The 23,062-nt window shown below is 42.1% G+C and overlaps 2 protein-coding genes across 6 annotated transcripts in view; one reads left to right on the forward strand and one right to left on the reverse strand.

Moving 5' to 3' along the window:
• Positions 1 to 4,042, forward strand: part of DLEC1 (DLEC1 cilia and flagella associated protein) — a 41,956-nt gene extending 37,914 nt beyond the window's left edge. For 2 of the 5 annotated variants that reach the window (XM_042472279.1, XM_042472280.1), the window contains exons 36-38: positions 866 to 1,019; positions 1,468 to 1,588; positions 2,662 to 3,937. In XM_042472279.1, coding sequence (XP_042328213.1) covers positions 866 to 1,019; positions 1,468 to 1,588; positions 2,662 to 2,785 — 399 coding nt within the window. In that variant the 3' untranslated portion in view covers positions 2,786 to 3,937. The other 3 variants (XR_006104456.1, XR_006104455.1, XR_006104457.1) reach the window with 3 other exon arrangements.
• Positions 4,028 to 21,512, reverse strand: ACAA1 (acetyl-CoA acyltransferase 1). Its single transcript, XM_042472284.1, has 12 exons — positions 21,301 to 21,512; positions 20,287 to 20,380; positions 19,825 to 19,882; positions 17,910 to 17,989; positions 16,865 to 16,907; positions 13,912 to 14,010; positions 13,281 to 13,361; positions 10,474 to 10,664; positions 9,652 to 9,831; positions 8,581 to 8,636; positions 6,616 to 6,761; positions 4,028 to 5,310 (listed from the first exon to the last, which is right to left on the reverse strand). Exons 1-12 carry the CDS (start codon positions 21,481 to 21,483, stop codon positions 5,235 to 5,237), a joined length of 1,287 nt encoding a protein of 428 aa, XP_042328218.1. The 5' UTR covers positions 21,484 to 21,512; the 3' UTR covers positions 4,028 to 5,234.
• Positions 21,513 to 23,062: the final 1,550 nt, after the last annotated feature.

A 23,062-nucleotide genomic window follows, 5' to 3' on the forward strand; every position in this document is an offset into this window, starting at 1 on the left:
TCTGCCTCCAAAATATGTACAGATTTGAGCTGCCTTTTCTGTATTTTGGGCAGGGTTTTGGCTCCTTCTACCTGATTTGTTCATGATTTATACATTGGCTAATTATTAATGTCCTCTGGGTGGTTATCAACTGAGGTTTAAAAAAATCTGAACTGGTTTCAGAGACAGGTTTATGGGATAGTTCAGAAATGAAGAGAGCCAGTGTAGTGTAGCAGTTTGAGTGTTGGACTATGACTCTGTGAGACCAGGGTTCAGATCCCCACTCGGCAATGGAAGCCCGCTGAGTGACCTTGGACAGGTCATGTTTTCTCAGCCTCAGAGGAAGGCAATGGCCAACCTCCTCTGAATAATTCTTGCCAAGAAAACCCTGTGATAGGGTTGCCATAAATTGAAATGACATAAAGGTACAGCAGCAGAAATAAGGGACCAAGGAGTAGTTTAACCTACGATAAGCACACTATATAATCCATACGCACTTCTTAGTCTCTTGTGTTTGTGTAATATTGAACCACAGCTAGTGAGGTTTGGAGGAGGCATCCTGGAAAGAATCTTGGGGTCATGGCCAGTATCTTAGCCATGGTTTTAAAAGATATCCAATATTAATCGCCACTGGCTTTGGAGAAGGTCACAATTACCTCCTACACTAGAAGTCTAAGAATATTTTCATACTGTGCTAAACACCCAACTGTTCACCAGAGTCTATACATACTACACATTGGGACATTACATCAAACCTGGCCATGCAGACCGCACAGCCTGCTTCACGTGGTGATTATTTTATCATCTTTTATTATCAAGGGATATTTCTGTGTTGTAAAATGAGGAAAAGTTAAAATTGTTCTTGTGCTATTTTATATTGTTTCAGGTGTTGCCCATGATAGCCTACCTGACTGTCCCAGTGCTTGAACTCTCTTGTGATACAATTGAGTTTGGAACTTGCCTTGCAAACCAAACAAGGACTGAATCTGTTCTTGTGATGAATAAGAGTGGATGCAGGAGCTATTGGACTGCATTGTTGAGTAAGAGGAATGGGGAAATTTATTCCATTGACTCTGGGGTGAAGCAGAGGGGGCAAAAGGAGCAGCCAGAGGTTATGGGAGTTGCAGTCCAGAAACCTCTGGAGGGCTACAGTTGCCCAACCCTTCTTTTTATATATTCAGTGAAAGAATGTGAACCTAACAGTTAATGGGAAGCCAGACTGGTAACAGCAGGGAATAACTGAAATTGACATTATAAAGAGCTTGAATTATCCATTATATCCTTTGGAGATGTATTCTGTGTTTACATCTACAGGGTCAGCACTGGTCAAGATCAACCTGAGAAGTGGGGTAACAACAAATGGGATGTTTAGCTATTTCCAAATAAATGAAAGTAGTGAATGCAGTAGACTACTAGCAACTGTGAGAGAACTTCTTCACAGTAAAAGGAATAAGCCTTGTTAATCAAAGAACAATTGTCCTGTTACAGATGAACAAGAGCGGCACAGAGACCCTGAAGTATTTTCCATTGCCCCAAATAATGGCATTCTTGAAGCACACGTATGTAGCTTGCCTACCAAAGAGGTTCTGCTGGTCCACTTCACACCAAGGTAGGATTACGCAATTATGTTCTACTTTGCTTTTGTGGAGATGGATCCTCCACACCCCCGGTTGCTACCACACACAAGGATTACAAATGGTCGTTTTTCCCAGGTTCCCAAGTGCAGTGATCATATTTTCATGGGCCACTTTTCACTGGTAACAGTTATTTGCCCACTAATGACTAGAATAGAAGAAGGCAGTGACTGTCTGTATTAATTGGTTACGTCTTGGACAACTGATAACACAACACCTAGTTCTGTTTTTGGAATGCTGACTCAGTTTAACATATTGAAGTATCAGTGTGTTACACAATTACTGGAGTAGCTTAAGTCTGCACATGCAATACAAGCAATCTTATGGCAGACTGGGAATAGGCTTGAGTCCAGTCTTTTTCTTCTGACAGTAGCTGCCTATGTTTACCATAGCCAGGCTTTATCCAGAGTCACAAGAGCACAGTTACATAAATTTTACTGCATCATGAGCCTTCAAGACCATCCCTTGGGATAAGATAGATTCCTGGTTGCAGAATCTGGAAAAAATATGACAGCACCAGAATTGCCCAGGCAATGTACATTACAAAACAGAAGGCAAGGAATTCCAACCAGTTCAAGGAAAAGTGGTTACTCTTATAGACTATATTATCTCCAATTCTCATTCTCGTGTTCCACCACAGCACCACAGGAGATTTTGGTTTGCAGTTTTGAATGAGACCTATTTTGTAAATCTGTATTTTAGCTTGTTTTTTTAAAGTAGAATGGTGATGTAATTGTTTTACTTTTTGTAAACAATAAAATTAAAAACAATTGCTATAATTAATCCTCTTGAGGGTTATGAAGTAGCATTTTATTTTTTATTTATCCTTCTAAAGGAGTGTTTAAATCTGGTGTGTTGAAAAGGTAAAGAATAGATGCTTAGGACCCTCTCCTCATTCTTCATCTGTTTTATGCCTGTACAAGCAAGACCTTCTAGGAGAAAGTTTTACCCAGTGCTATCGGTTGTTTTCCATCACATCAGGTAGTCAGAAAATGAGTGCTCCTCCCATCCGTTACCTTTTGCTCCCATGTGATTCTTCCTTTAACAGGGAGGACATAGATTATGAAACCATTGTGACAATTGTTGGAATGCTGGGGGAGAAGCCCTGTCTGCTTTGTGTCCGAGGAAAAGGCTCTTATGATGAGAAATATGAAGAGAGGCACAAAACCTAACCACTCAGCCACTTTCATAGCAGGCAAAGAAAAAGATGCCAATAAATGTGGCTGTAAGTATGCGCTGGCCTATGATCGTAATAAAGATGAGCTAGAATTAGCTGTAAATTCATTTAGTTTTGTTTTTTCATAATAAGATGTAATATTTTTGGTATGCATAGGCTTCATGTCTGAAATTAGAAACTTGTTTCTGTAGGTAACTGAGTAGCAAAACAACTGAACCTCCAGCTAACAGCAACTATGGAGTGACTGTAACAATTATCTGCTTTATCCACCAATATGGCTTTAATGTGACTCTTCCCTCCCAAAAAACAGAAATACGTAGTGTCAAACCATCCAGCAGACAAGAAGCTCTTTTATCATGCCCACCTGTGTCAATACAAGATGCTGGGGACTTCAGTCTTCACTGCTCCCTTTGTGGGCCCCAGGCTTGTTCCTGAACTAGCACATAAAGGAGACTTAGAACAGTTATGTTCTACTTTACATATTCCAAAATCTGGCCTGGTAACACGGGAATAATCACACTACTACTTTGTACACAGTTCAAGGCTTCTCTTTCAGCAAAGAAACAAGGAATCCACAAGGGTTCTTTATGCATGCCCCACGTGTCCTGTTGAGTACATGCTGAAGGCTGAGTAGAAAGTAATAAAAATACTCTGGCTTGGGCCCAGAGTACTTGGAGGACCGCCTCTCCCCATACAATCCGCCCCGCACTCTCAGGTCAGGTGGGAAAAAACTGTTGAGAGTTCCTAAGACGAGATATGTAGGGACTGCGCAAAGGGCTTTCTTTGCGGTGGCCCCGCAGTCTTGGAACTCTCTCCCTGAGGAGCTCCACTCGGCCCCCTCCCTGGAGTCATTTAAGAAAAATCTCAAGACTCACTTATTCCGCCAAGCCTTCCCCCACATGTCCTGATTGTCATCTTCTCCTGTGTATTGCGTGTTGTTTAGATTGTTATTGATTTTAACTGGTTTTAATTGTTAGCTATGAATGATGGATTTTTAATGATGTATTTTATTATATGGTGCAATATGGGGGATTTTCATGGTTTAATTTTTATCTGTAAACTTTTTGTTTCGCACTGTATTGTATTTCATTATTATCTTGTAAACCGCTGTGATCGAAGGAATGGCGATATATAAATAAAATCTCATTCATTCATTCATACTCCAGCCCATCAAATCATGTAAACTTTAAGGAGAATGGTAGGAACCTACTTTGTACAGAACACCAATTCTTCAGAGTTTCTCAAAGGGAACAGTTTTTAATAGGTAGGAACACAGGACATTTTAGTTCCACAGTATTTTTGTAATGAAATTAATAAATTGCTTAAAAATTAAGAAAGTAAGACTTTAAAAGACATGACATAACATTAACATTACTTATTGGAAAACCTTTACTTCAAAGTGCATCTTTAAGACAAACATATGGGGGTATAATTAATACAGTTTAATCTACTGGCAGAAAAGACCAGTTAAGAATGTGATCAAGTATAATGTCTTAAATCAAGCAGCAAAGCACTTGTGACTTTCCTCTTATCCAGTTGGCTCTTAAGCGTGGAGCTAGACTAGAAGTGAATCACAGGGGTTCTTGCCAGCTCTGCTATTAACTGACAAAAAAGACCATACCACTTTTGCTTCTTTTTATATGTAAGGCTATCTATCAGTGTGTTCTTAAAGAACCTGCCTGTTATTTTTTAAATGTACTTACAAATGCTACCTTTTAAAAAAAGGAAATACCAAGTAAAAGCTACTTGGAAGTGGGCATACAGTAGGAAGAGTGGAGCTGCAGACATCCCAGGACTGAGGGCATTGGATGGCCACTATGTATGTTTTTCCTGGGTAATTTGTTTAGCATCTCCAAGCAGAAATCACCTGGGCAGCCCCCATCCAGATCACTTAGGATCTACACTCAAGGGAGCTATGCAAGAGTGTTTCTTATATGGAAGCATGTTCATGGGAGTTCTTTTCTGAATACACACCCATCTTAATTCCTTCAAGATCCCTACTTCCCATAAAAGCTAGTGCCATAGGCAACACAACCTACACAGACATCTGTCATGTCCTCAGCAGTTTTACATAACTTGTATTTTTAATCAGTGAGTCTTGAGTGGCCCCGACTGTTTATTATGGCTACTAACACTGGGTTAGCCTGGGCAAGCCCCTCCACTGTGGCAAGTATGATGTCTCTTGAGACCCAATGCTGGAGTGCCCAGGAGCTGTGGTAGCAGCTCGCATTGATGCAGGGACAAAGGCAGAGGGGCTGGAAATGGTAAAAGGCGACAAGATGGATGGCGGCCTCTGTGGGATGTGTCCCACCTGCAGGACAGTTGGATGCTGAGCAGATTTTCATTAGGCAGATTCACAGAGCCATTCATTTGCTGAGGTAATTCACATTTGCTGAAGAATTTCAGGCAATTAAGACACTGGGTTGTTCCAAGAAGACTGGAATTTAGTTCCCTGGGTATTCAAATACTGCAGCAGCTCCCATGCCTGTTCCAATGCACATGGACACAATGCCATAGCCCCTGCAATGAGAGCACAAGTTAGTACAGAACTTTACTTTCATTCTAGTTTTTTTAACTTAGTCCATTCTCAGTTTTGATACGGTACTGTTTTACCAGTTAATATCCTACCACAGATCAGAACTTGTATCACAGAATACAGTATAAAGAAAGCCACAAGTATCAAAAACTATCACTTAACTATGCTCCGGGAAACTTCAGCCTTCCTTTCCCACCACTCCCTTCAAAATGTCTGCTGAAAAGTTAGCACAAGAGCAGCCAAATTTAGTCCCACCCATATGGGATTCCCAAACGGTATGATGCATGAGAGCAGAACACATCCTCTGAAACTCAGATTTAATTTAAAGACTCCCATGAGCACTAACAAGTTACCTATAGAGAGGTCTGCTACATCTATGAAACATACTGCTGTGCCATCACAGGTGGCATCACTTTTGTGGCTCAAAAGTCCCGTCCCCCCCGGCTGATTTTTAGGTAACTTTATTTTGCCTGAAAATAGGTCAAAACGAGCCAAAGCCACCTGCAAAACACACACAAGGTGCTAAAAATCCTTTTAATATAGCTGAAATTTGCCAAAAATATGGAAAAACGGCAGCTAAAAGTACCATCACATAATTTCTGATATGCCTGTAATGTCCATGTATGAAAATTAGTTCTCGCTCAGTTGCCCCATCCCTGCTCTAATCCAGTCAAGGGGGGTATCCAAGAGAATGAATGATAAAAAGCAGCATGTTTGCGGTAAAATATTATCTTAATTACATGAAGTTCATGTGTTTACAATTCAATACAGTGTTGATGATTTGGGGAAAGTAATAGGTAGTGACTGCCCAGCTAATTTACAGACTAAGGCCTGTTACAGACAGCTAAAATAAAGCTGCTTCGCGTCTCAGTGGAGGTATGGTGTTTCAATGATGCATGCGTCCTAAGAGTTCAGAAGCCGCACCAAAGCCACTCTCCAGTCCTTAGGGCTGGAGCGTGGCTTTGGTGCGACTTCTGGACTCTTAGGATGCATGCATCATTCAAATACCGTACCTCCACTGTGACTCGAAGCAGCTTTATTTTGGCTGTCTGTAACAGGCCAAAGTAAGCATTCCCTAAGTAACATTTAAATATTACAACATTTAGTGTTGCTGTCAGCCAGTTAGAACATGCAGGAGATCTGATACTGAGACAGCCAATCAACTGAACAAGTTTGTCCATGTGCAATTCTTGCAACACTTTCTGAGGCTGCACAGGCACTTAAAGTTATGTGTTTGCTTTTGCAGCATTAATCAAAGTTGACATTAACACAAACTATTGCACACTCACCTCTTTCCCCTACGCTTTAGTTCGTTGAGCAGTGTGACAACTTGCCGAGCCCCAGTGCAGCCCAGAGGGTGACCCAAAGCAATGGCACCACCGAGGGGATTGACCTTCTCCATGGGGATGCCAAGCTTCTCCACACAGTAGACCGCCTGGAAAGACAACACCATCAAGATCATCTCCAGGAACCCATTTGGGCCAGCAGCCTCAACTTGGCACAAATATCTGAATTAACTAGCTTCTCTCTTGACTCTTTAAAATATTATGAAATTTCATTTTAAAACAATTAAATACAATTATTGAAGTTCTCTGTTCTTTCAGTGTTTGTGACCCATGCTAACATATGAGAGATGAACTTTAGAATGATCTGATAGCATGATCAGTAAAAAGGGTTGCCTCTTTTGTGATTCCCACCACATATAAATGCAAGGAGTTCCAAACTGGGGGGATCAACTGCTGCTAAGGACCTCCGCACCCATCTTCATAAAGGAAGCTGGGAGCGAGGACAACCCACACTGTCTTCATCTGAAACTCCAAACACTGGAGAGATGTGGAATGGTATTCTTCCTATAGAGATGTCTGTTACATCTGTGAAACAGGCTGCTGTGCCATCACAGGTGGCATCACTTTTGTGGCCCTAAAGCCCCCCCCCCCAAATAACCGCCCCCCCCCCCCCGACTGATTTTTAGGTAACTTTTTTTCCTGAAAATAGGTCAAAATGAGCCAAAGCCACCTGCACTGGTCACTGCTGATGCTCACAAACAACAGAACGAAGGTTAACTGGAAGCAGGACTTTCAGGTCTCAGCACAGAGCTCTCTCCCCATCAAAATTCTCATGGCTGGGAAGAGCTCTTCCACCAAAATCACCCTCTTCCTCAGCATAGTGTTGCTATGGGATAGAATCCTGCTCGTGTCATACATCTGTGCAAGTGCCTCCACTGATGCCATTCTACTTTTTTGGCTGTTGTTCAAGATGTATTCAACTAATGTGTGGAAGCAGAGTTCCACAACTGTACATTTCACACGTACCTAAATCCTATTCAAAGTCCCAACCCGGAAGAGCCACTGAATCAATTGGATTTACCTATTATTCAAGGGGTGTACTCTAATTGGCACTAGGCAAAAGGATTCCAGCCACGTAGCTGCACATTCTTGAGCAGTGGATACATTATTTCTCAGGGCCTTCAATATACCACTTTCTTTACTAGGACTGCAGAAAGAATAACTGAGGTTCTATACATAAGAGTGGCTGAACATAGACAGCATGGTGGAGGTTGGTTTTACAAAGCAACAAAACAGCATCTGCTTAAAGTACTGGAAGCTCAGTCTGGCCAGGGAGGCTAGGACAGAAGTAAAATAATGCAGGAAACATGAAGGAATGGGACAAATAGAATATGGCTCTAAGTAGGTACGCTTTAAGCAGCTATCTTACATTAATGTCACAATTTACATGGTGTACACATGTAAATCTTGACATTAATGTAAGATACAAGGGAGTGGAAATGAAGGACTAGAGACCAGTTATCTAGGGCAGTGATGGTGAACCTGTGGCACGCGTGCCAGAGGTGGCACTCAGAGCCCTCTCTGTGGGCACATGTGCCATCGTCTCAGCCCAGAGTTGCCAGAGTTTGTTACTAGAAAGCCATAAAGACATGGCACTTTGCAATAAATAAATGGGTTTGGGGTTGCAGTTTGGGCACTCGTCCTTGAAAAGGTTCGCCATCACTGATCTAAGGCAACCAACACTGGTAATCCAGCCTGTCTTTGCCTAATTCTTGCATTTGGAAGACTGTATTTTATAAACTGTATATTTCAAGCACATTACAAAAAGTTATGCAACAGGGTCTTTGGCTTTTTACAAAGACGAAATCCATTTGGTGGTCTGTTACCAATATATGAGAGAGGAAAACTGCTCCCCTGCTCCTAAGGCAATCAAGCGAAACCAAGTTCAATGAGGTGGGCAAATCTCACCTGACTAGCGAAGGCCTCATTAATTTCAAAGACATCGATATCATTAACAGTTAATCCTGCATGTCAGAAAGAGACAAGTTGACATAGTAAGTTTTTCCATTAGTGTATATATCAAGCATGTGGACTGTCTAGTTTACAGGCCTAATCCAGTTTGTACATCTTTATAATTTGCCCTACCAGGCCAAACTCTCTCTCTAATCCAGTATTTGTTTTGATACAGTAACATTCCTGATATCCAAATGATTGTAAAACTGATCCTGTCTACATACAGCCACAGTGAGCAGTCACTTCTCGGTGGTGCAATGGCATGCAGATCCATTTTAATGATAATAATGATGGCAATGACAAACTATTAAAATCTATAATATAAAACTACACAGCTAAAGAAAATCTGAGTCATCAATGTAGGCAAGGGCAGATAGACTGCTATAGCATCCAAAAAAAAGTAACACACATAACATGAAAGCATCTTCCAGCTCCTGTGGTTCAATGAGAATGTAAACCTTTGGAACGTAGCTGCCTTATATTGGACTGGTCATGCGACCATCTAGCCTAGCATTGGCCCCGTACAGACAGGCCAAAATACATCTGCTTTGGATCACTTTGGAGGTTTGCTGTTTAAATGATGCATGCGTCTTAAAAGTCCGGAAGCCGCACCAAAGCCACGTTCCAGTCCTTAAAACTGGAACACGGCTTTGACACGGCATCCGGACTCTTAGGATGCATGCATCATTTAAACAGCCTATCTCCAAAGTGACCCAAAGCAGCTTCATTTTGGCCTGTCTGTATGGGCCCATAGTTAGCAGGGCTCTTCAGACTTTTGGGCAGGATTAGCCTTAATCAGGTTGTCCTCTTGGTGGCCTCCCACTCAAGTAGTAACCACATTTGATCTGTCTTAGCTCCTGAAATCAGACTTGACTGGTTGTGTTCCGGGTGGGTGGTATGACAGGTTCAAGACTATCATAATGAGAGGCAAACAATATTATTGAAACTTTTTTCAAAAGGTGTAGTTTCACCTGATATATAACAGAAAAGTGTTATAACATCTTAAAAGCTAAGGTCAGTTCTTACCAGCTTTTTCCAGTGCTACTGGAATGGCATAGGCTGGCCCAATGCCCATAACATCAGGCGGGACTCCAACAACGGCATACGATCTCAACACACCAAGGACAGGGAGGCCCAACTGTGATGCTTTGGAGCGTTTGGCCAGGAGAACTGCAGCAGCACCATCACTAACTTGGCTGGCATTACCTATGAAAAGAAATGTCACACAGGTGACTATTTCGATTGCCCAGGGAAGTTTTCAGCATTGCTAAGTTTGCAGAAATGCAGGAAAACTGAAAGCATAGTGGAAATGGCCTGGCTACACTACTATCTGCAAATGAAGGTTGAACACAGTTAAGGGAGCTTCTATCACCTGTCTCAACTAATAATGCCAATGTCGAAGGAGCCACAGTGATAAAGCATTGCAGCCACAATGGCATAATGCCTGATGAAAGGGAAGTAAGAAGCCCTATGAGTTACTTGTTCTAGACTAATAGGGCCTAAAACTTCCTTCTTCCCATCATGAACCTTTTCAATAGAGATGCCAGGGCTTCACCTCAGGATCCTCTGCATAGAAACCACTGGGTTAGTCACGCCAAATGCAAGTCATGGTTGACTTAATTACATTTTTACTATAATTTCTTGCTTACCTGTGTTGTTGTCACAATTTAATGTCCCAATATGAACATAGCAATTCCATGAGAGACATTAAGTTGCTTTCAGTTTTACCAAGTGGCAGAATTTTCAGCATATAGGCTTCCTTGGGACAGAGTGCAAACCTCTCCCGGTGAAGTAAAATGCTCCACTGTTTTGTCTCCCAGTAATTCAATTATTGCCCCTGGTGTTTACCAGCAGTAGTAGTTCCGTTCTCCTTGAAGGCTGGCTTCAGCTTTGCCAACCCTTCCAGTGTGGTGTTTGGCCTGATCCCTTCATCCTTGAGCACAGTGATTGTTTTCTGGTTTCCCTGGTCATCAGTAAACTTGGTTGTCACAGGAATAATCTCATTTTTAAACAACCCCAACTGCTGGGCTCGAGCTGCTCTAGAAGCAAAGGATACACAGATAATTACTTTTATACAACTTTTTTTAAAAACCAATTAGAATATGACCGCACTAAGCATTGGACAAGGCCACCAAGCAAGAAGAGAGGCACAGGTGGCTTTTACAATCTCAGTGATAGACATTTTCAGGAAATCGACCAACCAGGAATAGAAATATGGCAGGAAACCATCCCAGCAAGCTCTGCTATTGTGCAGATCATATCCAGCCCAGTGTAAAAACTCTGCTTTATTATCAAGTTTGTATGGGAAACTCCATTCAAATGAAGAGAGAATTACTCAGGAACAGTACCCTTGACTTGAAGGCACAGTAATGATAACAACAACATTAAGCAGAATGCAGCACGGCTAATGCAATATAAGCTTGTGATAGAAACAGGAGTGACTCAGGATGCTCTTGTAAGGTAAAAAAGAAGCTGAGTAATAAAACTTTGTTAGAAAAGCCCCTAAAAGCCAGCTCTCATGTGCAGATGTAAGCTAGCATCCTTTATTGGGGTTGGAACCTCACAGACGTTCCTCCCCAGACAAAGGGAAAAAAGAGACTTAACTAACTTCCTGAGAGAAGGGGCCAGTGACCTCTCCAAGTAAGAAGGAAGCAAAAGGCTTGAGCACACAGACTACAGACACAGAGAGATGAAACAAAGGGCAGCATTATCTAAAAGATGTAGATTCCCAGTTTGTATACAGAATGCATCCATCATCCAGGATGCCTCTTTGCATTCAGTCAAGTGACACACAGGAAGCAGTCCATGAACTTAGATGTTCTTACATCTTTTCTGAACTGCCTTGGGCCTATTTTAGAAGAAAGGAGATATAGAAATAAATATAAATAAATAAATTGCATCTTGTGGAAAATTCTGGCTAAGATTATTTGTCTTACATTTAGAATCACAGAATCGTAGAGTTGGAAGAGACCACAAGGGCCATCCAGTCCAACCTCATTCTGCCATGCAGGAAATCTCAGTCAAAGCATCCCCGACAGATGGCCATCCATTAAAGACCTCCAAAGAAGGAGACTCCACTACACTCTGAGGAAGGGGTGTGTTCCACTGTCGAACAGCCCTTACTGTCAGGAAGTTTCTAATGTTGAGGTGGAATCTCTTTTCCTGGAGCTTGCATCCATTGTTCCGGGTCCTGTTCTCTGGAGCAGCAGAAAACAAGTTTGCTCCCTCCTGAATATGACATCCCTTCAGATATTTAAACAGGGCTATCATATCGCCTCTTAACCTTCTCTTCTCCAGGCTAATCATCCCCAGCTTCCTAAGTCGTTCCTCATAGGACATGGTTTGCAGATCCTTCACCATTTTAGTCGCCCTCCTTTGGACATGCTCCAGTTTCTCAATGTCCTTTTTGAATTGTGGTGTCCAGAAAATACATTTTCTGTATTACAGCCACAACTGGCACATAATATTTGCACCAAGCAGTTGTGGCAAAGTATTGTACATTTCTCTATGAAAGAAACACATTTCTGGATGCAACAGCATTGTGTTTTATTATTAACTCAGCCTTTTTATAATAAAGCTTCACTACACAGCAGCCTGAAATGTATCTTTCATACATGGGTTGCATTTCATGCTGTGGTTTTGTTTGTTTTTTGTTTGTTTGTTTGTTTTTGTTTTTTGTATTTTTGGTAAATTTGCTCCAAGAAATATAAACTAACAGGCTAATGTACTACTGTTAAAGTGATATCCATACAGGCCATGGTAAACTACACATGAAATAGAGGTGCTGTGTGTTCAAGCATCTGCAACGCCAGAAGACTCAAGCCAGCAAAGCCACACAAAAGATAATATAATTATTGATATACGAGGAAGATCCAGCAACACAGCTCACTGCTAAAGCATATGACTCACATTTAAAATGCCCCAGTCCAGTCACAAGCAACTAGAAGGAAGCCTGGGAAGGGCATATCTCTGAAACCTGCTCTGGCCAGTGAGCTGGAAGGAGTGCTATAAAACAGCTTCCTGTGTTTCAGTTGTCCAGATTATGTCAGTCTTAAGCAGAAAAATCAGGTGGGAAAGTAGTGATAATGCCTTTCTCAACATGATTTGTGAGAACCCCCCCCCCCCAAAAAAAAAAAACACCATGAACAAGAAAAGAGGGTGTATAGGCACAGGCTCCTGTGACTGATGATGCCAGAGAAAAGACAAAGTTTGAACTCTGAATTTTCTTGGAAGAAGGCCAAGTTCTAAAGGTTAATCACTAGCCTGGCAGTAACTTCCCTTTACTTAATACACAGCAAGAAGGCACCCAACAAGCAAAGAGTTCTTGTTGTGAGCTATTATGTTGTCACCAGAGAGGAAGGACACCTAGTTGTCCACAGAAAAAAAGTACAGGGAACAGGATCTCATGAGAACAAGACAGGATGGAAGTGAAGTCTGATGGCAGCTCAACCATGTTGAGAAATGTTGGCATTCAAACTCTTAAGTCAGAAAGCTGGTCAGTCTTTGGTATTTGCACATGAGAAGCACCACAACAGTATATGAAAGGCAGAAAGCCCAGAGGAAAAACAGTTTCTAAGTGGGATTTGGTCAGGGATGGAAGAGAGCGAAACTCCATTTTGCTTCTCCAGCTCCCCAATTATTGAACAATCACTTACTTGTGTTGGGAAGTCAAGGCAAAGGCATCTTGTTTTTCCCGGGTGACGCCATATCTTTCTGCCACATTCTCAGACGTTATTCTGAAAAAGAAGATCAGTGCTATACAGATTAAACCGAGAGTTCAGTCAATCTTTTTCTCTCCCTAACAATAATGGAAGTATGAGGCAACTCTTTCAAGTCAAGAGAGCTTGCCTCAAAGATCAGTTTAAAAATACATGTCATTTCAAAAGGCTTTGGCCTTGCATGGTCTCCTTAGACATTTGAACTATCAAGACTTTCATTATTCAAGATTCAAAAAGTAAGTGGCAAATAAGAGAGATCCAAAAGTATAGTTATTAATTACACATAAAGCTTCTGAGTTTGCTTCACAGCTCAGAATGTGCATTACTTTCATGCAAAATGTGGACTTTTTTTGCTTTGCATATGCAGTGAGGTGTAAAATCAAACACCACCACAATGTTGACAGCAATGCAGGCGCCACTGCTAGGCTGCCAACCTGATATTCCTCCCTGTCACTCATTACTAACTTGACTGGAAACTCAACAAGGAAAAATTACTCACGGGTGCTTGCTCAGCTGAAAGACAACATTAGAAAAGTTTCTCTGAAATACAGAGAAAGAAAATGCTTACCCCATGGGGATCAAACAATCTCTAGCATTGGCATTTTCCATCATACGGGAGCTGACGTCCCCAGGGTCAGAAACACTGCGTAAAGACATGCTCTCTACTCTAAAGGGAGAACAGAAAGACAGTGAGACTTTTGTTAATGTCATTCACACAAAAGAACCACAAAAGAATTACTGTAACAAGGCAACAAGGCACATAGCAAATGATTTTGCAACAAAGAGCTAGAAGAAACCAAAAAGACTACACAGCACAAAATTCAGCTTGGTACTAAATGCCTGACTTAGCCTGCTTTGCTACCTAGAAAAATCACAACAGCTTATAATTCTGCACCTAATTTCTAGGAATAAGTCACTCAACTGGAGTTCCTTCTTAATAGAAACATGTACAACTGAACTGTCAGTTACTTTTTCTACACTTGGACAGCATCCAAACAATATGACAACACAAAGGTTTGTTGCTTTGTTCTGTGTTAAAAACTTCAATATTTGTATAATCTGGGATACAGCAATTTTCTAGTGTTTTATGAAACCTTTCTGCGTATTACATTCATTTTAAAATATTCAAGTAGTATGTTGTGCACAGAGACAACTGCAATTCCAGACTGGAAGAGACAAAAAGGCTCACACTATTCAGGAATGAACCATCACTTCTATATCTGCCAAGTCAGCAGTTCTGAATTCTACACAGTTATTGACTGTGGGCAATAAATATTTAGGCTGTGGTTGCCAGGCATGTTTGTCACAGGTTAACTATAGTATTACTTTGCCTATTGTTGAAAAGTGGACCAGGTTTTTCCTAGGGCAAGCAGCATAAGGCAAGTAGCAACATTCAGTTTACATTGTGTAACAGGAATTTGGGATTAGAGTGCAGGAATTCCAGAATATCCAACCTTTGTCCTACTTTATTCTGGCAGAGGATTTGCAAGTCAGGGCACAGGCTGGTGATTAATGAAGTTATAAAGTCTATGTTAAACACAGGTTGATTTTGAAACGCTACACACCTATCCTCCCTCCCCCTCAAGTACTGGTTTAGCCACAGTAATGGATTTCAAATTCATTTGAGAAGGTAAGTGCAACTCTACTGATGTTCACCTGAGCCTCCAAAACATGGCACTTTCTTTCAAAATGCCTTGTGAAGTAGGACTGAAAAGAGACTAAGAAATGTCCTCAGCCAATTAGACTAAACCTGAGATCCAATCTCAACACACTACTCACTTGACGGCTCTGGAGCTTATTTCGGAAGGGTGAAATCTAAAGAGGGAGAGCCAATGTGGTGCAGTGTTTGAGCTTTGGACTAAGACTCTGGAGACCAGGGTTCAAATCCTAACTCAGCCATGGAAACCCACTGGGTGACATTGGGCAAGGCACACTCTCTCAGCTTCAGAGGTAAAAGGCACACCTACAACAACCAGGGCTGGGGAGTAGTGGTGATTTTGGGGTTACTTGTCCTACTCCAAAGTAAGATTTTTTTTCTTAATGTTATTCCTTCTCCTGTAGAAACCTCTTATTCCTTTACTCCTACTACCCAGCCCTGGGGGAAAGCTCCAGTTGCTTTGCAAGGCTGGGGTGGGTGAGAGTGAGTGTGTGTGTGTGTCTATTTGCCTCCCAGTCCCTTTCCCAGTGCAATATAATAAAATTGTTTTTTGGTGTTTGCATGTACAATATATAACAGGAATAAGGAGTAACAAATACATTTTGTTACGCCTTATTCCTACTCCTACAAAAACCTCTTACTCCTTTACTCCATCCTCCAACTCCCCAGTCCTGACAACAGCAAAGATCTAAAAGGCATGACCACAGAATAGAGTCTGTGTGGACTCCCAGAGTCCCTCTGTTAACACCAGCATGAAGAGCAGTTCAATCCTTTTCCCTTGCTAATGTCAGTGGCACTGTGAAACCTGCCCCACTTTTACAGTCATGTATTCTTGCCAAGCACCACTCAGGGATTTGTAGCTGAAGTGGAACTTTAACCCAAGGACCAAGCCTCACATTGCAGTTGCACTACCTAGCCCACAATGAAGCTTGGCATGGAACAAGCCGTAAAAGTAAAACATTCACTCTGGGCAACAGGAGACACTAAAGGACTAAGTTCAAGAGCATGTTTGCAGCAATGTGACTAATTAATTTTTATCAAGTCTTGTAATTGCCTTTGAGACACAAATAGATTGCAAGAGCATCCAGATAAAGAAACCCTTAAAAAATATAGTTGAGAAACTTCACTTGCTCCACAGAATGGCTGGCAATTGGTGCCCCCAAAATTTCTTAGATGTTTATCTCTGGAGTTTATGGCTGTGGAATTTTCTGTGCAACTGTGGTCATAGGAATAACGGAGAAGGAAAGAGCTGGTGCAACTTGGCAATCATGCAATCACTTGGAAGCCATGTGAACTACAAAAAAAAAGTGTCCTTGCTGTCATTAACTCCCACAACCATTAAAGAGGCAATCACCATCAATCTCTTTCTCTGCTACAGGCTGGAAAAGCCAAGAGAGTAACTCCAAGAATAGTCCTTAGTAGGTCTACGGAGGAGTATTAATGAATTCTCAGGAGGCACCCAGTATCAAACTGACTAGAATGTAAATGCCAGCTTCACCAGCCAGCCATTTTCTGCCTGATCAAAAATGTACTTCTAAAATAGAAGGATTATTTTAGGGAATGAAAAAGTTTGGCTTTGAACTTATAATGAAATTATAAATCGAACAAAAGAGGGATTTTTCTGAGTTGTATCAATGCTCTCAACACAGGTTCCGGTGATGGATCTTGTCATGTTGGGTTAACTTTCTGCACTAAAATGTCAAGGGTTTTTTTAGCATTATTTCTCACTCTTGCAAAATGCCAGCAATAATGTATCCATATCAGCCAATTCACACAGAGATTTACTATGTTCTGCTTGCAAAGAATAGACAGACAGTTGCTCTTAACAAAGACTAGAGTGTGACTGTGCAAAAAATGATCTTACCCACAGGCCAAACCAATGTCATACGATCCATTCCTGATGCCACCTGCAAATAAAATAAATCATAATCTAAATGGCTATACTGTTTATGGCTGATGGCATTTATTGTTCAACAACAATAAATAAGTCCATCTGCCTTGGTCCAGGCCTCGGAGGTAGAGAGGAACTGCTGGACCTCTTACTCTTTCCCTCCACCACTCCCTTCGCCTTTTGTGTCATGTCTTTTTAGATTGTAAGCCCGAGGGCAGGGAACCGTCTAATTAAATAGATTGTATGTACAGCACTGTGTAAATTTACAGTGCTTCATAAATAAAGGTTAATAATAAGTAATAATAATAATAATCTGGAAGGCTATCATTCCTGCCCCTGAATCAGTCAAGCTGGATTCTATACACTCCTCATGCCAAAGTGTTACACAGGATTAGACATTTGGGGTGTGTGGGACACCTTATTTCCCCAAGAAAGCAGAACTTTGAAGAACGACTAACTCTAAACAGACTTGAGCCCTTCAGCTGTAACTCTTGAGATGAATATTCCCAGATTTCATGAGAAGAAACTTCTTAGCTCAAAGACTCTAACTACCTCTACGAATAGGCATAAACAGACAAATTATACAGGAGGATCAACTCCAGAGATTTCAATCTCCATTGTTTTGCTCCAGCATCAGGCCACTTTTCCCCCCTGAAATCCCACAAACGCATTTTGTTGCAAATTTCTGATCAGCTTCAGATGAGACTTTAGAGAATCTGGACTTCTCCTTCTACAAAAGAAAGCTTTATGTAGCCATAGGTGGGAATTCATTTAACACTGAGCACGCAATATTTGGACAGTTTCAGTTTAAAGGGGAAACTACTTCACTACTTGTGCATGCCCTTCTAGCCACCACACACCTCAATACCAGCCACCTTCACCTGGAGTTACATTAGCTCTTCAGACCTCAAATATTGCTGTAATGGAGCAAAATGGGCAAATTTCATATTAAACAGTTCTATGTTTGAATACTGATTTATGCCTTCATTTTATGAAATATAACCACTGATCTTCTTACCAGCTATATTCATTACTGCTTGCAACCCAGATGAGCATTGCCTGTTTACACATGACAAGGGTACAGTCTCTGGAATGCCGCTGAAACAAGACACAAAGTACTTCATTAGCACAGAAACAGAGAGGAAACAATCCCATTGTACCTTTAGAAGGTGATGGGGTAACTAGTTCTAAATATTCCTTAGCTGGAGATAATTTAACCTTGTGTCATAATATGTCCCCCTAGCAAGATGAACATGCCATGTCATTGCCCACAGAGAAGTCTGCATAGATACACTGAAGATAATGGGAAGAATCTCATGATGTGATCTGATGACAACAGTGTAAACATCATAGCCACAGCACCTGGACAGCTGCCTTAGACCAAGTCAGACTGTTGGTCCATTTGTCTCAGCATTGTTTGTGTTCTCTGACTGGTAGTCCTCCAGAACATCAGAGAGGTATCTTTTTCAGCTCTACCTGGAAATGCCAGGGGTTTGACTTCAGACCTTCTACATGCCAAGTATATCACTCTTCTGCAGCCCTTTCTAGAACTGTTAGAAGCATAAAGACTCAAAGCCCAAAGTAAGTGGAGAAGCCCCATCCACCCCAGAGGTGAGGTGAAAAGTAGTGTTAGCACAGTGAACTGGTCTGCAGAATGTGACTATGATTTACCCACCACATCCTGGTTCAAATCATTTTCAAATTGCTTTCCAAAGCCACAATAAGTGATCTGGAAAATATATCCATTTACTAAGATCTATTTTAAAAAAATACCTGTTGTAGAAGTAGGGCATTGTGAGCTATATTGCCAGACCCTTGAGACATTTACAGTGGAGGTACAGTTTGCCACTTCCCTGTGTAAGTAGTCAGTACCATCTGTACCGCCTCGATCTATGGGGAGTGGTGGGTAAGAAATAAATAAATATTATTATTATTATTATTATTATTATTATTATTATTATTATTTAGGGATGGGAACTATGTGGCCAGCCTAAGACCCCAATATGCTCCCCATCAGAATTAAAAATGGCCTCAAAATGGAGTGTTATATACTCAGATTAAATGCTTGTTCATTTTAAGGCATTTTTGGAAACAGCTATATCTTTTTTTTTAAGTCCTGAAATAGCCTCTTTCTAAAACCAGAGTAACCTTTCAATCACTTCCAGTTTTGGAAAAATGCGTGTGTGTGACCCACAGATCTTCAGTGGCGTGGGAATGGAAAAGGGGGTAAGAGACCCTCTACACCTGGAGTTCCCAATCTGTGCTCCAAGGAGCCCTTAGGGCTCCGCATGCACTTCCCAGGTGCTCTGCAGCCGCTCCAGGAAAATGAAAGAAGTAAAAATTTAATGACATTAAAGAATAAGAATATATTCTTATATATAACTAAACACCATTAACTTGTAAGACATAGGGTAGGCCTTTCAGGGGCTCTGTCACAGAAATAAAGGCTCCGCAAGTCAAAAAGGTTGGGAATCCCTGCTCTAGGCCTTCACCAGCTGCCCTCACAGTATACATTGTGCCTTCCTTTAAAAGGGTTGTTTTAAATACATGACCCATTCTCTTTAACCCAGTTGAAGGAACATGTGGGAACTGGGGTGGGGAAAACAATGCCATCCTAAATTTCATGTTCTCCTTAACATAAGCTTGGAATGATTCAGGTTAAACCTGCCATTTTGACAGCTTTGCCTGTGTAGACTTCCAAGCAATACATCCTTATTAATTTCTCCTCCCCTACCTTGCTTGTGAAAGCCTCGCTTATGGAAAGCCCAAGATATAGTTAGTTATTACCCAACCTCTTACCCACCCCATAACGTATGCCTAGGTTCACAGAATGTAGGGCAAGCTTGAAGCCTTGGTCTTGCTCAACTGCGTTTCTTAACTCAAGAGCCAGGGAACTGGTGCCAAGTCCTCAAGTGTTAAATAACAAAGTTCACCTTAGAAACTGTCCAATCCTTGCTGTTAAAGCTCCAGCACCAGGTTGAAGTACATTTCCTAAGTGCAAAGAGATGAATCCATTGTTGTTACATGCAGTTCAGAGGTAACTCAAAAGATACAAATTCCAGCAGTTCGGTATTTTGATTTTTAAAAAAATCACAACCCATTCCTCAGCCTAGAAGGGAGGAGACCCAAATCATTCTAACACAATGCTACTCGAATTAAAGATTTCACATGTGTGAAAGGGGGTGAGTCAGTAGGGAAGGTGCCCACCATCACGACTCCAGCCCTCCGTTTTTGCGGAGGATCTGTTGCAGACACACAGACACTGCGAAAATGGAGACTTGCCGATATTCATGCCCCAAAGGCTTGAATGGGGGCATGCCTGCAAACATTGAAAATAATGGAGGTCACCCCTCCTGGTCTCAAGTCCGTGAGAACGGAAGGACGACTGTACTCACCAACACAGATATCTCCCAGTTTGTCAGGGCTCAGGCTGAGGTCTTTAAGGACAGCTGTCATGACTGCAGCAAGAAGCTCATCAGGTGAAGTTTCCTGGAACAAAACAGGAGAGGTCTTACTATTCTGACCCTCTTACTACTTGACTAGACTCTGCTGCCTAATCCTCCCAACTACAAGCATGCCTTCCAAATAACTACTTATTTAAACTCCCATTTCCTCCCCATTTTCCTCAGATATTATTTTTGACATAAAACACATTGAGAGAACTTTGTCCCAAGAAGCATCTTATTATAAGCAACAAATCCTATGGCACTTGAAAAGTTAACCAAATTAACGATATCATGAGCTGCCGTGGACTATTTCTTGTTGTTGCTGTTGTTGTTGTTGTTGTGTGCCACCAAGTCCTTTTTGACTTATGGCAAACCTACCTTGGGGTTTCTTGGCAAGTGTCTTTAGAGGGAGTGTGCCATTGCCATCCTCTGAGGCTGAGAGAGTGTGACTTGTGAACCCTGATCTCCAATATTCAAACCACTGGGCCATGCTGGCTCTCAGGGGCTGTAGCCCTTATCAAATACACAGGATGCTATCCATAATGTCAGTTAGTTAAATACAAATAATGCAGCCTGACAGCACTTTAACTGCCGCGGCTCAATGCTATGGAATCCTGGGATTTGTAGTTTTGTGAGATGTTTAGCCTTCTCTGTCAGAGCTCTGAGGCCACAGCAAACTACGAATCCCATGATTGCATAGTAATAGGATGGAGTCAGATTAAAGGGGGGAAATCGTTACTAACATTCTTTGAAAAGACTGAAAACCCCTGAAAGATTTTTGGGGGGAAGGAATGGAAATGGACTTTGAAATTCAGGAGAGATTGCAATTGGGAGAAGTTGGAGCATCCTATGATTCCTTTACAAACGTAGAACAGTATAATAAATGCCTAATAGAAGAGAGAGAGCCTTCCTGTTGGCCTCCTGGAGGATTGTGGGAGTCGTAGTCCTGCTGCCTCTTTCTACCTTGAAGCCGCCCCGCTTGCCCTTGGCGATGGGGGTCCGCCGCCCGTGGACCACCACCACGTCCTCCGCGCTGGAAGACGACGACGACGAGCGGGAGAGGCCCGAGAAGCCGAGGCAGGGCCTGGCCTGCGGAGGCCCCGCGGAGCCCGACAGGTGCCCCAGAACCACCTTCATCCGCTGCATCTTCGACGCTGACTGAGTTCGCTCGACGCGCTCTGACTGGAAATACAGCCCGCGGAGCCACGCCCCTCTCCCCCTCAGGCTCCGCCGGCGCCATCTTGGTAGAGGCAAAGAGGCTTGTAGAGCAATACGCCTCAGGGCCACGCCCCCTCCCCCTCTACCATCTTGGTAGAGGCAGAGAGACTGGTAAAGCAATACCCCCAAGACCACGCCCCCTCGCCCCTCAGGCTCCGCCGGCGCCATCTTGTCATAAACTGGTGAAGCAAGTAGCGCATAGAGATAAGAAAATGTAGAAAAGCCACGCCCCTCTTTATCCGGGTTACGCAGGCGCCATTTTGCCAGAAGAAGCACAAAAAGGCTGGTAAAAGCAAGGAGCCCATAGAGATAGTAAAGAAAAAGGTATAGAGGGGAAAAACATCTCCACTCCTCACTCAGCCTCAGAGAGAGGAAGAGAGTCTTAAAGACTCCCAGCTTCATAAAGCCACTGACTGAACAGACTAGAAATCTGGGCCAATGCTAACAAAATGACATTCAACAGGGAGAAATGTAAAGTAATGCACTTAGGGCAGAAAAATGAAATGCACAATTTCATACAATGGGGGACACCTGGCTGAACAAGAGACTTATATGATGAGTGAAAGGGATTGGAGTCCAAGTATAACACAAGTGGAACATGAGTCAACAGTGTGATGCAGCAGCTATCAAGGCCAATGTGATTTTAGGCTGCATCTCTAGATCAAGAGAAGTAATAGTGCCACTCTATTCTGCTTTGGTCAGGCCTCACCTGGAATAGTGTCCAGTTCTGGGTGCCACAATTTAAAAAGGATGCTGAAAAACTGGAGCCGTGTGTTCAAAGGAGGGTGACTAAAATGGTGAAGGGTCTGGAAACCATGAATCCCTATGAGGAACGACTGAGGGAGCTGGGGATGTTTAGCCTGGAGAAGAGAGAGTTAAGAGGTGATATGGCAGCCCTGTTTAAATATTTGAAGGGATGTCATGTTGAGGAGGGAGCAAGCTTGTTTTCTGCTGCTCCAGATACTAGAACACGGAACAATGGATGCAAGCTCCAGGAAAAGAGATTCCACCTCAACATTAGGAGGAACTTCCTGAGAGTAAGGGCTGTTCGACAGTGGAACACACTCCCTTTGAAAGAGGCTGGATGGCCATCTGTCAATGGAGATGCTTTGATGGAGAGTTCCTGCATGGCAGAATGGGGTTGGACTGGATGGCCTTTGCGGTCTCTTCCAACTCTATGATTCTATGACAAGATAGATGTTTCCAGCACAAAAGCATTGCATCGTATGGCAACCAATGTGTGCCTCACCCCTTTCCCTGTCATTAAAGAAAAGAAATGGAGTCCACATAATTTACCACAAAATTTAAAAATATTTTATTCCATGCATCTGGGGAAGAGGTGAAAACGAAGCATTTACAGCATTTAACAAAGTACATTCAATGACTTGTCCCACATTGTGCCAAAACAGCAGTATCTCTTTCCTTTCCTATTGACACGTATTTCTAGAGCTGCAATAATTTACAATATTTAAACCTATCCATACCACAGAAAGTATGAAGTATGAAC

Source organism: Sceloporus undulatus, chromosome 6 (genome assembly GCF_019175285.1).
Source record: "Sceloporus undulatus isolate JIND9_A2432 ecotype Alabama chromosome 6, SceUnd_v1.1, whole genome shotgun sequence".
NCBI lineage: Eukaryota > Metazoa > Chordata > Lepidosauria > Squamata > Phrynosomatidae > Sceloporus > Sceloporus undulatus.